General features: G+C 46.1%; 1 protein-coding gene and 1 long non-coding RNA gene across 2 annotated transcripts; one reads left to right on the top strand and one right to left on the bottom strand.

Annotated features, from left to right (window-relative positions):
* The first annotated feature begins 117 nt into the window (after positions 1-117).
* Positions 118-1,146, top strand: LOC136356291 (uncharacterized). Its single transcript, XR_010741005.1, has 2 exons — positions 118-253; positions 892-1,146. It is a non-coding gene; the product is annotated as an uncharacterized lncRNA (long non-coding RNA).
* Positions 1,147-4,604: 3,458 nt separating this feature from the next.
* Positions 4,605-7,226, bottom strand: LOC4335371 (CASP-like protein 2A1). The gene is made up of 3 exons (NM_001419196.1): positions 6,844-7,226; positions 6,632-6,749; positions 4,605-5,268 (listed from the first exon to the last, which is right to left on the bottom strand). Exons 1-3 carry the CDS (start codon positions 7,077-7,079, stop codon positions 4,993-4,995), a joined length of 630 nt encoding a protein of 209 aa, NP_001406125.1. The 5' UTR covers positions 7,080-7,226; the 3' UTR covers positions 4,605-4,992.
* Between the last annotated feature and the right edge of the window lie 10,440 nt (positions 7,227-17,666).

The raw sequence follows: 17,666 nt of genomic DNA, 5'->3' as shown, positions 1-17,666 counted from the left end.
TAATTTACCGTACCTTTTTTATCAGCTATAGTGTTTTTGTTGTTAGCCTTTGAAGCTATTGCTTTTAAAGTGCTGTAATCATCTCGAAAAATTATTATTTCAGCCAGTTGACATTGCAAGTTAATTAAGTAAATTTACATGTGGCATAAATCCTTTGTAGCTTGTTTATCCTGTTATGATAATTACCCATATTTTAGATACCATATTTGAATTGCACTGCCACAAGGATCACTGCATATCTACAATATTGTTGGTAAGAAATATATACATTGTTAATACTCTTATTTCATATACTCGTAGTAGGAGTTATGGCTTCAATCCATTTCACCTGTTTGGACTGGAGAGCATTGTAATGGACTGAGTATAGACAACATGTCTCAAGATTATTGAAATGTACAGAGTATATATAGACCACATGTCCAAAGATAATTGAAGCAAGGAACGATTTGTTTAGACAGGAGAGCACTGTAAATGTTGCTGCTCTCCAAATTTCTTCTGTAATGTATCTCTTACACTACCTCATATGTATGTATATTGCCTAAAGGGACAATTTAGGCCCATGTGTTGGATACTGCCTAACCCAACTTTGGCGATGAACATCAAGGTTCAGAGAAAAAAATGTTTTTGTTTTACAGTGATTCAGCAGGTGGTATGCGAAGTTCAGATAATTTCAGCAGGGTTTTGTTTTAATGTGTATCTGACAAATCACAACATTCAATTAGATAATTTTGATAAAATTGAGAAAAACAATATGTTCTAAGTCTGTATATAGAAAATGGTTTTATTAGACGTGTATTAAACGTGCTTGACCATTGCAAGATTTTCTTATAGTAATTTTGGCAAATTTGGAAGCTGATTGATTGACAGCTGGAGGTGTGGTTTTGTTTGCAGGTGCTCAAACCAGGCTGCTTTAGGGCTTCAACTAGCTCATCCAAGACGTCGCCTCTCACATCTACCTCAACTGAAAAATGACAAAAAAATGCTACAATTTGTAAACAGATTTGCGTACTTCAGTACCATCAGCGTGACAGATGTCACTGTGCCTTTATTCTGCCTTTTGGCTCACAACTTCATCACTATAACTGCAACCTTTTCTTGCAGAAAGATCATATTGTCACAGCAACCTGATGATGTTATTAGCAACCATCCAATTTATCAACCTAATGATGCTGTTAGTAATTATCTAATCAAACCGTAATGAAAGAAATGACCATTTGCATAAACACTAGCAAACAGTTACATGACCATGATAATTTGTAACTTGTATTTCATAATCAAATTTTCTCTTACATAGCATCAATGCGAGACTCTTTGAGTATTGTTGATTTATGCCATTTTTCTCGGAGATTTATCCCTGTCACTATGCTTCCGTTAATCATCCGATTTTAAACTGGACCAGCAAAGCAATTGTTTGCACCACCATTAACAAACAGTAGCACCATTTTGGATAATTATAAATACTAAAAAAATAACTGAATTCTCTCTGCCTAAAAAAGAGTGTGGCTTGGGGCCAACATGCAAGGCGTTAAGTGGCGGGGATGGCAATGGGCCGTAAACAATTATCGGTGATATATTATTTGATTGTTTGTTTTTTAGAAAAAGAATAATCGATTTGTTTCTCTCTATTGTTACAGTAAAGGTTAAGTTTTTTCTGTTCCATATATGTAAAGTATTTACTATTCAATATTGTTGACGTGCCTTGCACGTGCACGCTAACTAGTCAATAGCAAAAAAAAAAAAAAGAACTTGTTAACGACAAAATTTTAAATTTCTCTTAAACAAGCGGCAGGGTTTTTTTTTTTCTTGAAATGGCTAGTACTAGTAGAGAGTACTCCGAAGTTTCGGGCTGGTTCAGATTAATACCATTTCAAACCATGTTTTTTTTAAGTTGTCAAATATGTGCATCCATTTACTTTCTTGCCAAATTTTGATAATACATAAGAAATCCTACTAAAATTTTGACAATATACCAAATTTTGATGGGTCCAGATCCCCTGGAGTTGGGGCCAACTCCACCGGTGGATTTGGCCGAATCTCAACCGTCCTTTTGACTTATACGGCTGAGATTTTCTCTAATCTCTGTAACTGTGTTTCTTTCCTTTCCTAATTAAATTACTAGTACCAAAGCAGCAGACCATCGTTTCCCCTCCAGAGCCGCGATAGCTTCGTCTTTGTCATCAAACTTTAGTTCAGCTATGGTGATAAAATTGGCATATTGTTCTTCATTGCCTCAAACAGTCAAACTGAAGATTCAAGGGTATTCCACCCACCATCTCCACCTCCAACCATGGTGAAGAACATAATGCTAATGTTTATTTATATGGTTTTGTGATGGCCAGCGTTGTTTTATTGATACTATTGGTCGGAGAATAATCATGGTTATGGTGGGAAGTACTTCAAAAAAACTAAATATTTTCCTCTAAATCTATATGATTAAGATAGTTGATTAGAAGAAGAGTAGGTGCCATGATCCCAGCCGTAGAAGTCAGAAGAACGGTTAAGATTGAGCCAAATCTACCGGTGGAGTTGGCTCCAACTCCAGGGGATCTAGACCCAAATTTTGATAAGGTTTATTTTGGATACAATCTGAGCAACCCCTATATTGATTGGAGAAAAAACAACAATGTATGATATATGTAGATATTGGTTCATTCTACATTTTGGTATTACTTATTCAATGAATAATGGATCGAGCCAATCTTATGTTATCCGGGCTATTTACAGGTATATTATAATATTATAATTTTAATGGAATGTCAATATAATTGTTAAATTATATCGGCTGATATTATCTTTAAAAAAAAGTATACACGACAATTAGGACTTGCTAATTATTAATATATATAAATAATTACATAAAGAGTCAAAGATGGTATATATATTCCCAATATCAAAATTATTCATTTTCTTATTTCAAATTTAGAATTTGAAGTTGATTCCTTTTTAAATTACCTTTGAAATTATTTAATTAGTTTTTGGCAATGGTACAATAGGAAAAGAAAAAATAAAATCCAATAAATACCAGCATAAGGAAATTTTGAAAATGGTTTTTAATTATTTCAAGTTTTTGTTTTCTAATTTCAGATTAAAATGCTTTCAAGGTAAGAGGGCCTAGTGATTCCTAAATAACTGCAGTCACCAACCTCTGGTGAACTGTTCTGTAAATTACTTTGTTGTGTGTTCTTTTCTACTTCATTTAACTTTATTTTTTCTCCTTTTTCACGTGCACGTTTAATGAACTATATAAACAATACAGTTTTTACAAAAGTTTTCCGTACGGAAGTTTTTTCACATGCACGTTTAATGAACTATATAAAGAATACAGTCTTTACAAAAGCTTTCCATACGGAAGTTTTTTCTCCTATTTTCCCAACTTCTCTCTCGCTTTTCATTTTCCGCCGTGTTTTGCTCCAAAGTTTTCTTCAAATTTTCAACTTTTCCATCACATCAAAACTTTCCTACACACACAAATTTCCAACTTTTTCGTCATATCGTTCTAATTTAAACCAAACTTTCAATTTTAGTATAAACTAAACACAGCCTTCATAGGCATAGGCATGCTTTCTGAACAAATGTTTAAATGTTACGTTTCTAAAAAAAAAGAAACTTTATAAAAAGCTGCTTTTAAATAATCATATTACTATCCACCATTCCTAACCCCCCTCCACAGAACAGTGCCTCATGTACTAAATAGAACGTACTCCCTCCGTCCCAAAAAAAAAAAAAATACAAACCCTAAGTTTCCGTGTCCAACGTTTGACCGTCCGTCTTATTTGAAAAAATTATGAAAAAAATTAAAAAGATAAGTCACGCATAAAGTGTTAATCATGTTTTATCATCTAACAATAATGAAAATACTAATTATAGAAAAATTTCATATAAGACGGATAATTAAACGTTGGACACGGAAACCCAGAGTTTATCTTTTTTTTTTTTTAAGGACGGAGAGAGTATGAATTTTATAGTACTAAAATCCGATGTAAGATTATTTGTACACGATTGCTTTGAACAGAGTAAGGAGTCCAACAAAATCCTTTGGAAGCTACTACTAAACCCTAAACCCTAAACCCCTACTCTCTTCCTACTACACCATAAAATTTTTAAAAAATAAAAAAATAAAGTTAAAACCGTTGACTTTTTCTCACATATTTGACTATTTATCTTATTTAAAAAATTTACGTAATTATAATTTATTTTATTATGAGTCGTTTTATCACTCATAGTACTTTAAGTGTGATTTATATCTTATACATTTGCATAAATTTTTTGAATAAAACGAATAGTCAAACATGTGAGAAAAAATCAACGGTGTCATCTATTAAAAAACGGAGGGAGTACTAGGCTATTATATTTGAATTTTGCATAAACTCAAATATACATTGTCTCGTGTAAATTCCACATGATATACATGTTTTTCCAATGGTATTACCAAACGCCGTTTTCTATAAATTTCCGATAGACTCGTAATATTACGATACAACAAACCGTGACATCTAATTTCCAAGTTCTTTTTTTTTTCTTACTCCAATGTTCTCAATAAATCATTCATTCCAAAGGGGGAAAATAAGGAGCCCTTAAGCAACACCCATTCAAGATCTCAAATTATACCACCCATTCTCTAACCGCAGATACATATCCAGTTTGCAATCTTTGTAACGGGTCAATCAGTTCACCACAGCTGATCGAATCAACAACCATACATACCACGAGTTCGAGTAGAGATATATGAGTATATGACGACGATGATCATGATCAGGTCAGAGATAATCACATATATATATAACAGAGCACAAGAAGAAATTAAAAAGCACTCATCACTATATATTTAGCTGGAGAGATAAAAGTACTTATTATTATTACTTAATCATGCTCTCGCCTAGCTAGTAGTAGTACCCAAGCACGCAGCAGCTCAAGCTTAGTAGCTGGGGATGTCGTGGTGGTGGTGGTCGTCTGGGTGGTCGTCTTCTTCTTCGTCTCCGGCGGCGGCGGCGATCAGCGGGGGAAGGCGGCGATCTCGACGCCCTTGTTGCCGAGGGAAGGCTGGGGTGGGTCGTAGGCGCTGAAGAGGCGGTAGGAGGAGATGAGGGAGAGGAGGATGTAGCAGGCAACGGAGGCGAAGGTGATGGCCACCGACGTCCTCGCCTGCCGGCAGAATCCACCGAAGACGCCGCACGCCTCGCTCCACGTCACCTCCTTGTCGCCGTTGTACGCCAGGTACAGTAGCTCCGCCGACGCCGCCCCCGCTGCCAGGATCAGGTACGTGAACACCTGCATATATGTGATCTCATCTCAGCTTAGCATGTTCTCTCAGTTGATTTGATAATTTTTTTGGCGCACATAAAACGAGAAAGTTCATTCGCATATAATTAATTAAGGGAGAATAGAAGTTTTGCTCCAGGAACAATTTGGTCATGTGTATGGGCAAATTGGGCATTTCATCATATATTTACATTGAAAGATGACGTGGCATTGAAAGATGACATTGAAAGATGACATGGCATGCCTACATGGCAAATTTCCGATGGGCCAAAGGACTATATATATATATATATATATATATATATATATATATGTCCACATGATAAAGTTTAAAAAGTTTAAAGGCTCGCTTGGACAATTTGAAAGGTCATGGACTAAAATGATCTCAGAGCGAAACTTCATGGAGCAAAATGGCTATTGTCCCACTAATTAAGTATTAATTATTATAAAATTTAAAATGGATTTATTTGAATCTTTTAAACAACTTTTACGTAGAAACATTTTGTCAAAAAGTATTATTTAACAGTTTAAAAAACAAGCTAACGGAAAATAATAAGAAAGTTGAAGTTTGAAATTGAGAAAAATATTATGTTCGAGACGGTCCCAAAAACATGGTGGTGTATCAATGTATAATTAATTAAGTATTAGCTTAAAAATAACATAAATATATTAAATGATTTTTTAAAGTAACTTTCATATAGAAACTTTTTTTTAAAATATACCGTTTAGTATTTTAAAAACCATGCATAAGCAAGACGAGAGAGGTGAGTTAGGAAAGAGAAGAAAAGAAGTCAGCCTTAGTTAGTTCATCGTATGGATAGGTATGATATGATCCCTCAGAATCTTTTTTGCAGATGTTATCGGTCGGTTCAGTTCGTCAGTTGGGTTATATATGAACTAAAAAGGATCAGATCTTTTTTTACAGGATTTGTTGATTTCTCGGTTTGGTAAGCTAACAGATACATACGGATCCAAGGAAAGGTTCACACCGAAAACACCGTCCTACAAATACCTCAGTGAGCTCGACACAGACATAACGGAAATTCGGGAACGAAATTTCAAGAACATCTGAAATTTCAGGAATTTCCATCCTCTGATAGGATATTCTTTCGTCCGATATATTCAAAAATAAATAAATTAAGTCAATTTTACTCAAATTTAAACAAAATTTTATCGAACTTCAACTTTCCCCCTCTAAATACCCCGAGATTTCTGCTTTTTATTTCCGACGCATCGAGCTTTTTTTTTTTTTCATTCTACTACAGGAGCATGATTGCTCGAGCAAAATGAATCGAAAGGGCTGCAAATTGGAGTGAATCCTTGTTGGGAAGGCAAGAAATGGAGGAAGAAGCAGCAGTGAGGGGAAAGCAACCTGGTCGAGGAGGAAAACGACCCAGGAGCGGGACAACGTCGCCGGCCTCGGCACGGCGATGTAGAACGCCGACGCCAGCGAGTAGGCGGCGCAGAGCCCGTTCGCGTACACCAGGTACCTTGGGAAAAAGAAAAACAACAAAAAGAAATCAGATCAGAGGAGAGTGAGCCATGTCGATCCGCCGCCGCCGCAGGAGAGTTCCAGAAGCGTACTTGAAGCCGCCGAGGTCGGAGTAGGAGACGGTGCCGTACTCGTTGGTGACCGAGTTGCGGAGCATGATGGCCATGGCGGCGACGCAGAGCCCCAGCGGCGCGGCGCGGAGGAGCGTCTCGACGGGCCGCACACGCGCCGCCGCCGCCGACGAAGCCTGCAGGTCCCCGGAGGACTGCATCCCGCCGTCGACGGTGGCCGGCGCCGCCAGCACCTTCTCCTCCGCCATCTTGGACATCTCTCCTCCAAGAACCAATAAACACACTCTCTCCGGTGGATGTGGAGGAGGAGGAGAGGGAAGGCTCTAGAGCTAGGTGGAGGTGGAGGTGAGGAGGGATGGGAATGGGGGATGGAGGGGCATTTAAGGCGGTGCGGTGGTTGGAACGCGGCGCGGGCATGAATGCGGGTGCGGGAGTTAATGGCGCGCGGTGGCAGTGTCGTGTGGGCGAGTCGAGCACTCGAGCAGAGCCATGAGACGACAGACGAGACGAGCAATTGCAATGGCAATGGGGGCGCGCGCCACAACGCGGTCGGCTCGTCTCCGATCGCTAGGGTAGGAGCGTGTGCCACGTTGCCCCGGCGTACGCGCGGTACGGGGCTTGCTGCTGCGTTGTCCAGGCTCACAGTCACATCGTGGTCTGATCGTTGGTCCGTTTGTCGAACAAACGAAATTCATTTTTTTGGCGTAAGAACTATACTCCATCTTTCACAAAAGGTGCTCCTTCAAATTTCATCTGAGACTCAGTTTAGTCCTTGATGTTTCAATCTATCCGTATTAGTCCTTTAAGTTTTCATTTTAGTTCAAATGTAGCATTGAACCAACAACTCTTTTGATAAATGACACTTATACCCCTATCATTCACATATATAAGAGAAAAATTGCATGCTTGATTTTCTTATAGGTCACCATAGTAAATTATGTAAAACGAAAATAAATTATGTACTAGAAAGTATATACAGTAGCAATTGCTTAAGTTTTATGTGCACATGTTGAAATAATGGGAAACACATCTGCAATGTTGTTTATTCATCTTTGGTTTTCTATTTTCTAGTATATAGTTGTATATACAAATTAAGTGTAAAAGGGACATTTTCTAATAGAAATATTAACTAGAAATAGCCATATGGCATATTAAGTGGGCCTAAGGTGATTTCAAGCCAAAACAAATATTTAGAGGAGCTATGTGGACAAAATAAAATGTGAAGGACCAAATTGAGCCTTCGGTAAAACTTGAGGGATTAAATTAGCTATTCAGCCATAAATTTATTATTTTACTTATCTATCTACTAGTACTCCCTCAGTCACAATTGCACGTTGAATACAAAGTGTTGTCCGGCTCACAGTCACAGCGTGGTCTGATCGTTGGTCCGTTTGTCAAACAAACGAAATTCATTTTTGGGTGTAAGAACTATACTCCATCTTTCACAAAATAAATTTATTATTTTACTTATCTACTAGTACTCCCTCCGTCACAAAATATGACTATTTAGGATTGCACGTTGAATACAAAGTGTTGTCCAGATTTATTGGACTAGGATATATCCCATTCAATCATAGGTTGTTATATTTTGGGACGGATGTAGTATATATAAATAAAAAAACTAAAATACTATCCCTTTATCAAATCCCTAATGTAACTATTTTTATTATTCAGTAGTTTATCTATTCTTAATATATTTATCATCTATTTTTATAATCTCCAAAGTAATAATGGCTGAAAAAATGAACTTATCCGAGGATAAATGGAGGGGGGAAATGAAAAATTTATTCATTCTGAGACTTATGAAGTACTACTCGGACCATATCAAATACAAGCATTTTTCTTTAACTACAAAGGTAGCCCATGTGAAGCACGGCCATGCATCGTAGGCTACGCTTGACAAGACATATAAATGACATCTAAAGTACGAGTTCTCCATAAAATTTCTTGAATGGTGTTGCTTTGATAAACATTTATGCTATTTGTTAGATTTATACTATGTTGCTTTGATAAACATTTATGCTATTTCTTAGATTTATACTATATAATATCTAAATCATCCCTATTAGCAATTATATCTTCTTTAACATCAGTAAATAATGTAGATATTTTTTTGGCGAGAAAGGTAAACTTAGGCTGCATTCATTTCTCCTCTTTTCCCACTTCCACCCTTTCGTTTTCCATACGCACGCTTCCTGAACTTATTTTTAAAAATACATTTAGAAAGTTGCTTTAGAAAATCATATTAATTAATATTTTAAGTCTTTTGTAGCTCATACTTCATTAATCATACGTTAACAAGGTACCTCATTTTTTTGTCACGCTTGTTTTGTGACAAATTTTTAGCCACGTCGTGTCGCATATTGGAGGAAAAAGCGAATAATGTATTTGCAAAAAAAAATTGTGAATAAAACTTTTATGTACTCTCCTGCGTATTCGAGAAAAAAAACTTTTATATACTTATTCTTAACGATCTAAAAGCACAGGCTGAAAAATAAACTACAATGAAAAACCCCGAAATCAGCTCCAAATTTAAAGTTGAAAATTCAAAATTTTGGCTGATAAGTATAAGCATAAGCGAAAATATGAGGTTGTTCGAGTGAAGTATTGTTGATGGTCGTTATTGATCAGTTTCGACAGTCAATATTACCAAAATAGAGGTGAACTAGCCATGCTTGCAATGCATAAACATGTTAGAATAATAATATTCCACTAGTATTAGGTATACTAACCTTTTGCAGAGAATGACAATAAAATGAAGGAGAATTGATGTCAACGCAAACGATAAATCAATCGGACGATGTCGAGCACCAGACTTATGTATGAATGGGCCAAGAACTCAGAGTTGACGAGTTGACACGATGAATTGGGCCAAAATTCACAAGTCTGCGGAGAAGAGAAGTCCAGGAGGCCACCAGCCAAATTGTGGGCTGGTTGGGCCGGCCCCAGGTTCGGCCGAACCCATTTCTCCACCGTTGGATGTGGGGTTTGGCAGAGACGCTCCAGATCTTCTCCTGATGGCGGTTGCGGGGTACTTCGGACATTTCCCCTTCCACAACCGTCATAACTACCTCTATATAAGGAGCTCACTCTCTTCACTTCAACACACACCTCAAGCAATAGCTTTTTCATTTCTCTCAAGTTTAGTTTAGTAGTATCTAGCTGGTGGAATAGGAATAGAGTAAAAATCAGGAGTCCGGAAGCCTTCGGAAGAGTTCGGGTATGGCTCTAATAGCTTCTCTCTTCTCTTTTGTAAGCTTTGTACTTTTATTAGAATACTCTTCTTTATACATTTATGGTATTGGAATACTTTCTGAGTATATGAATGCCTACTTTACATTATGTTTATGTTATACTGAATATACGGCTAGCTTATCTGGGAGATGCTTTGGTGCGGTATAATGTTTGCTTATGCAATTACTCTATGTCACGACGATGATATTAGAGTAGTATCTGGTAGTTTAGACGTGGTGTCTAGATTACGGGATATCATTATTTGGGGTTATATATTGCGAATGAGAGGTGGGCCGCTGATTGTGACAGCTCAGTACGGGTATTCCTCCTCGCTGGTATATAATCCTAAGTTAATTTCCTGGGGAGGGTATTCCTCCGTATTTAGCCCCGGTTGTATGGTCATAGCGGGTTGTCGTAAGGAACTCGGCAGTCAGTGGTGGCTTCTCGAAGTACCAGGAGGGCATCGGATAGAGAGTATTAGCTAGTATATCAGTTAGCTAGAATGTATGTATACTATGTATATTAGAAGTATAGGAATAGATTTTCTTTCTCTTTTCTATCCACTTAACTTAGATGATATATTATGAGAATGAGTAGTTAATGCTTGTGTGTCACTCTACCCTTGGATTATCTTAACCCCTGCTTAGAATATGATTATCACAAGTAATATATAAATTATTAGTCAAGCTGTCTCTACATGATCTTCCCACGGTGTCGGTGATATGGGACCGGGAGTATCATGACCAGAGGCTTGAGGCAGACGCAATCGCCCACGTGGCCTAGCACCTTCGGGGACGTCGGGCCCGAGGGTGAGGTGTCCGCCCTCCTCCTGATTTCCCCCGAGGGGGGGTCGGGTTGCGCTTGCCCCGGCCCCGAGGGCCGAGGCACCCCGACCCCTTAAGGAAGTCTGCGCCACATATATGGGATAAGTGAGCACAGCTGTGCTCACCTAACAGCATTTATTGCAGTCTGGTCAAGCGTGTCACGCTGCATGCAACGCAGTACAGCGCGTTCCTTTATCCGGTCTGTGACCAGTCACAGACCGGTCAGATCACGGGTTAGGTGGCGACTGGCGGTCTGACGCACGCCTTGCCCCATCCCGTCAAGACGAAAGCCTCTAGGCACTCGTCTCAAGCCGGAGCTAGCGTGTTATCTCTTAGAGATGGCACGTTAGCCCTGGTCAGATTTATACCAGGCTTCATCCTAACCATTACAGGCAAGGTGTTACACGAAGAAGGGCAAACATGCACGTTGTTAAGCTGACGCGTGGTGGACAAGAATGACCAGTCTGGCACTGGTCGCGTCATCGACAGACAGCCACGGTCCCGCGTCATCTCTGTCTTCGGGGGAGGTGGGGGTAGGTGTGGGCTGTCCCATCAGAAGGGCTCCCGGATGGAAACCGTACCGATCTCCGCCCATTAAAGAGAAAGGTGCATGTGGTATCCCCTTGAGATATAAAAGGAGGACCTTGCCCATTTAGAGAGGGGACTTTTTCCTTTTTGGAAGGCTGAGGGGAAAGGAAGTTAATCTTTTGTAACTTGTCCATACACAAATCCACAAAAACACAGGAGTAGGGTATTACGCTTCGCAGCGGCCCGAACCTGTATACATCGCCGTGTCTCGTGTGTCTTGCGGGCGGGTGATCTTTCCACATACAGAGAGAGAGAGAGAGCTTGGGATTGCACCCTAAGCCCCTGGTCGAACCGGCAAAGGGGGGCTTGCGCAGTCTCCCGGTGAGGGGCCACGAGCTCCGTCATCTGGCGCGCCAGGTAGGGGGCTCAGTGTGTGTTTTCTGAGCTCTCATACTCTTCCGTGTGCGCCAAGTTTCCCTTGTTCTGCCTAATGGCCGAGCAAGCAAAGGCGCACGACCTCTCTCCGAGTGTGAGCGGCGACGACGGGGAGCCAAACCCGCGCCGTCGAGCTCGTACTCCCCCACCTCCTCCACGCCAAAGTCCCAAGCGGGGGGAGGCGCTCGAGAGAGTCGAAAAATCCGCAGCATCGCCAGTCGCGGGTGGTGCAGGAGAACGGCGAGATGGGGAGCGTCGCCTCCTCGTCTACGGCGACGGCAGCACGCCTCAAGGCGCGCTTCAGGCTGTTGGCGCGCTCCTACGTCACCCGCCTGTCGTCCCTGACCCGGAGTCTCCAGCCCAGCGATGGCTGGACGACGTGGCCAACTTGGTCATGACGGCACAGCAACGCCTGGGTGCTGGCGGACGGTCCGCCACCACCAAGACCTCCGGCGCCGCCACTACCGGTTCTGTGTCATCAAGGCGGAGGGCGCGGCGAGCGGCGGCTGCTGCACGCCATTCGGCTACCACTCCTTCGTCGGCGCCTCCGACTCGGGAGGATCAGCATGAAGAGCCGGATGCCCGCCTCGACATTGAGCGCCGACGTAGTGATCGGCGTACTCCCCGCGCAACGGAGGGTGCCTCTTCGTCCAGGGTGTCACCTCGACATGGACGTGAGGATCAGCCCTCCGTGCCCCCGGTTGGTGGTGTTGGCTGTAGAGCCTTTGTGGCGAGTCTTCGGAATGTCCGTTGGCCCCCAAGGTTCCGGCCCACCATCACCGAGAAGTATGATGGGAGCGTCAACCCCACCGAGTTTCTCCAGGTCTATACGACCGGGATCGAGGCCGCTGGGGGAGACGACAGGGTCATGGCGAATTTCTTTCCCATGGCCCTGAAGGGACAGGCGCGGGGTTGGCTAATGAACCTGCCACCCGCGTCGGTCCACTCCTGGGAGGATCTGTGCCAGCAGTTCACCATGAACTTTCAAGGCACCTATCCACGCCCAGGTGAAGAAGCGGACTTGCACGCAGTACAGCGAGGGGATGATGAATCCCTTCGCTCGTACATTCAGCGTTTCTGCCAAGTCCGCAATACTATACCTTGCATCCCTGCACACGCGGTGATCTACGCGTTCAGGGGGGGTGTGCGGCACAACCGCATGCTCGAAAAGATTGCCTCCAAAGAGCCCCAGACTACCGCAGAACTTTTTCAGCTCGCGGACCGAGTGGCTCGTAAGGAGGAGGCCTGGACCTGGAACCCCTCCGGTTCCGGTGTGGCAGCTTCGGCCGCCCCCGGATCCGCCGCTCAGACAGGGCGGCGTGACAGGAGGAGGAAGAAAAGGTCGGTCCATTCCGGCGACGAGGGTCACGTCCTCGCCGTCGAGGGCGCTCCGCGGGCCACCCGAAAGGGGAGGCCTGCGAGCGACAAAAAGAAAGAGGCTGGTACTCCCAGCAGGGAGCGCCCAGCCAGCAAGTGGTGCTCCGTCCACAACACCTCCCTCCACGATCTCGCGGACTGTCGCGCAGTCAAAAACTTGGCTGAGCGAACGAGGAAGTGGGAGGAGGACAGGAGGCAGGAACGCCGTGAGGGCAAGTCCGCGGCAGTTCCCTCCGGTAAACGGCGAAGTGAGGCCAAACAGAAGGCCCCCGCCGCTGACATCGATGACGGTGATGATGACCTAGGTTTCCAAGAACCTGGGGCCACCATTGCCACTGTCGACGGGGGAGCGTGTGCTCACGTTTCTCGCCGGAGTTTCAAGGCCATGAGGCGAGAGCTTCTCGCCGCGGCCCCTACTCATGAGGCGACGCGTCGGGCGCGGTGGTCGGAGGTGGCCCTCACCTTTGACCAGACCGACCACCCACCGTGCGTTGCCCGGGGAGGGCAGATTGCGATGGTGGTTTCTCCCACCATCTGCAATGTGAAGTTGGGGCGTGTCCTCATAGATGGAGGAGCGGCTCTCAACATCCTTTCCCCCGCGGCCTTTGATGCTATCAAGGCCCCGGGGATGGTGCTCCAGCCGTCTCAACCGATCATCGGTGTGACGCCGGGGCACACATGGCCGTTAGGTCACATCGACCTACCGGTCACCTTTGGTGGATCAGCCAACTTCCGCACGGAGCGGGTGAACTTCGATGTGGCGGACCTCAGTCTGCCCTACAACGCGGTCCTGGGGAGGCCCGCGTTGGTGAAGTTTATGGCGGCGGTCCACTACGCCTACCTCCAGATGAAGATGCCGGGCCCCGGTGGCCCCATCTCTGTCCGTGGCGACCTTAAAGTCGCGCTCGCTTGCATGGAGCAGCGCGCGGACCACCTCGCTGCTGCGACCAAGCCCGAGGGTGGTGACGAGAGGCTTGGCACCTCCGCCCCCACCGCCCCGAGGCAGCGGATTGCCACATGCGACGAGGTCCCGGTCAAGGAGGTTGCCTTGGGCGACGGCCCATCCAAGACCACACGGATCGGTGGTCTTCTGGATGGCAAATAGGAAGACGCGCTCGTCTCCTTCCTGCGGGCAAACGCTGACGTCTTCGCATGGAGACCAGCGGACATGCCCGGGGTCCCCAGGGAGGTGATTGAGCACCGTCTCGCCGTGCGGCCGGGCGCAAGGCCGGTCCGGCAGAAAGTGCGGCGGCAGGCCCCGGAACGTCAAGCCTTCATCCGCGAGGAGGTGGCGAGGCTTCTCGAGGCCGGATTCATCCGTGAAGTCATCCATCCGGAGTGGCTGGCGAACCCGGTGGTCGTTCCCAAGGCGAACGGCAAGCTTCGGATGTGCATCGACTACACCGACCTTAACAAGGCATGTCCTAAGGATCCTTACCCCCTGCCTCGCATAGATCAGATCGTCGACTCCACTGCGGGGTGCGACCTTTTGTGTTTTCTAGATGCATACTCTGGTTACCATCAGATTCGCATGGCTAGGGAGGATGAGGAAAAAACTGCGTTCATTACCCCCGTAGGAACCTATTGTTATACATCAATGCCCTTCGGGTTAAAGAATGCAGGTCCTACTTTTCAACGTACTACTCGAATTTCTTTGGGTAGCCAAATAGGACGTAATGTTGAGGCTTATGTCGATGACTTGGTTGTAAAAACGCGCAACCAAGAAACTTTACTTTTAGATCTAGCGGAAACTTTTGAGAACCTCCGCTCCGCCCGCATAAAGCTGAACCCCGATAAGTGTGTGTTTGGTGTACCTGCGGGCAAGCTTCTCGGGTTCTTGGTCTCTGCCCGAGGCATTGAGGCCAACCCCGAGAAGATTCGAGCTATTGAGCGGATGCGCCCCCCCAGCAAACTTAGGGATGTGCAATGCGTCACCGGTTGCATGGCCGCCCTAAGTCGTTTCATATCAAGGCTGGGAGAGAAGGCGCTACCCTTGTTTAAGCTCCTCAAGCGCTCGGGGCCGTTTACTTGGACGGAGGAAGCTGAACATGCCCTCACTCAGTTAAAGGCATATCTCAGCTCTCCCCCAGTTCTAGTCGCCCCGGAGCCAAATGAGCCCCTGCTACTTTACTTAGCGGCGACCCCCCAAGTAGTTAGTGCAGCATTGGTTGTGGAGCGCGATGAAGACAATCCTCATTTCGTGCACCCCCACTCTGTGCTAACTTGGCCCGGGAGCGAGCGGGGAGGAGAGGCCCCCGAGTCGGACGGTGGCCTACGGCCCCTGACGACCGGAGCCGGCCCTCTGCCCGCTTGTCAGACGGTGCTAGGTGCCCCCGACCCTCAGGAGGGCCCCAAGGCCACTGCGGGAAGGCCGCACTTAACGCCCTTTGACCCCGAGGCTAACCCTGTGCTGACTCGACCCGGGAAAGAGCAGGGAGAAGAGGCCCCCGAGCCGAACGGAGGCCAGAGGCCCCTGACGACCGGAGTTGGCCCTTTGCCCGCTTGTCCGACGATGCCAGGAGCCCCCGACCCCCAGGACGGCCCCGAGGCCACTGAGGGAAGGCCGCCCCTTTCATCCTCCGACCCCGAGGTCATCGGCACAGAAAACAAGTGCGCCCCCAAAGGCCACTTGAACGAAGAACCCCCCGGGGGTACGGCCCCTAGTAGAGAGGATCAGCCCCACCGAAGGGTGCAGCGGCCTGTCTACTTTGTTAGTGAGGCCCTCCGGGACGCTAAGACCCGATACCCTCAGGCCCAGAAGATGCTTTACGCTATTCTGATGGCCTCGAGGAAACTGCGCCATTATTTTCAGGCACATAGGGTCACTGTGGTTACGTCTTACCCCCTCGGTCAAATCTTGCATAATCGAGAGGGTACAGGACGGGTGGTAAAATGGGCAATCGAGCTTTCTGAGTTCGATCTGCACTTTGAACCACGCCACGCTATCAAGAGCCAGGCCCTCGCCGATTTTGTGGCAGAGTGGACCCCGGCTCCAGAGACCGTCTCAATCCCCGAGGCCAGCACGAACCCCTCGCAGCTGCCTCACACCACCCACTGGGTGATGCAGTTCGATGGTTCTCTGTCCCTCCAGGGTGCCGGTGCGGGGGTCACGTTGACCTCCCCGACCGGAGACGTCCTTAGATATCTGGTCCGCCTCGACTTTCGAGCGACCAATAATATGGCAGAGTACGAGGGACTCCTTGCCGGACTCAGGGTGGCAGCCGGGCTGGGGATCCGCCGCCTCCTGGTGTTAGGCGACTCTCAGCTGGTTGTTAACCAAGTCTGTAAGGAGTACCGGTGCTCTGACCCGCAGATGGACGCCTACGTGCGCCAAGTACGGCGTATGGAGCGCCATTTTGACGGGATAGAGCTTCGGCATGTGCCCAGACGGGATAACATGATAGCCGACGAACTCTCACGGCTCGCGTCCTCGCGAGCCCAGACCCCACCGGGCGCCTTTGAAGAAAGGCTTACCCAGCCGTCGGCGCGACCCGACCCCTTAGGGGAGACGGATGCGCCTGACCGGCCCCCGAGGCCCGTCGGAGTCCAGGCCTCGGGACCCGAAGGGAGCGCTCCAAGCTCCCTTAGATTGATTGCTTGGATCTCTGAGATCCAAACATACCTCACAGATAAGACTCTACCTGAGGACCGCGAAGGGAGTGAACGCGTACAACGCATTTCCAAACGCTATGTGCTGGTAGAAGGGACCCTCTATCGGCGCGCGGCTAACGGAATCCTCCTGAAGTGCATTCCTCAGGAACAAGGCGTTGAGCTTCTTGCTGACATCCATGAGGGCGAGTGCGGAGCCCATTCCGCCTCGCGCACCCTGGTTGGCAAGGCCTTTCGTCAAGGATTTTATTGGCCGACAGCTCTCAATGATGCAGTCGATCTGGTCCGGCGATGCAGAGCGTGTCAGTTCCACGCCAGGCAAATCCATCAGCCGGCCCAGGCCCTGCAGATCATACCACTATCATGGCCATTTGCTGTCTGGGGGCTTGATATCCTGGGACCGTTCAAACGGGCCCCGGGCGGGTTTGAGTATCTGTATGTTGCGATCGACAAGTTCACTAAGTGGCCCGAGGCTTATCCGGTTATCAAGATCGATAAGCACTCTGCTCTTAAATTCATTAAGGGCATCACGGCCCGTTTTGGAGTGCCTAACCGTATTATTACGGATAATGGCACCCAATTCACTAGTGAACTCTTCGGCGACTACTGCGAAGACATGGGCATCAAGCTTTGCTTCGCCTCACCTGCCCACCCCAGAAGCAATGGCCAAGTGGAGCGCGCCAATGCAGAAATCCTCAAAGGCCTTAAAACCAAGACCTTCAATATTCTCAAGAAGCATGGCGATTCATGGATCGAGGAGTTGCCAGCGGTGCTCTGGGCAAACCGAACCACACCAAGCCGAGCGACCGGGGAAACGCCTTTCTTCCTCGTCTACGG

Source organism: Oryza sativa, chromosome 4 (assembly GCF_034140825.1).
Source record: "Oryza sativa Japonica Group chromosome 4, ASM3414082v1".
NCBI classification, from domain to species: domain Eukaryota; kingdom Viridiplantae; phylum Streptophyta; class Magnoliopsida; order Poales; family Poaceae; genus Oryza; species Oryza sativa.
This window is presented reverse-complemented; position numbering and strand designations above follow the sequence as displayed.

Bases quoted from the DNA above. Each gene is read 5' to 3' on its own strand.
- LOC4335371 (NM_001419196.1), bottom strand. From the start codon at position 7,079: ATGTCCAAGATGGCGGAGGAGAAGGTGCTGGCGGCGCCGGCCACCGTC. The intron at 6,750-6,843 runs GTACGCTTCTGG...CTTTTTCCCAAG, and splicing joins TCCGACCTCGGCGGCTTCAA to GTACCTGGTGTACGCGAACG. The intron at 5,269-6,631 runs GTTGCTTTCCCC...ACATATATGCAG, and splicing joins TCGTTTTCCTCCTCGACCAG to GTGTTCACGTACCTGATCCT.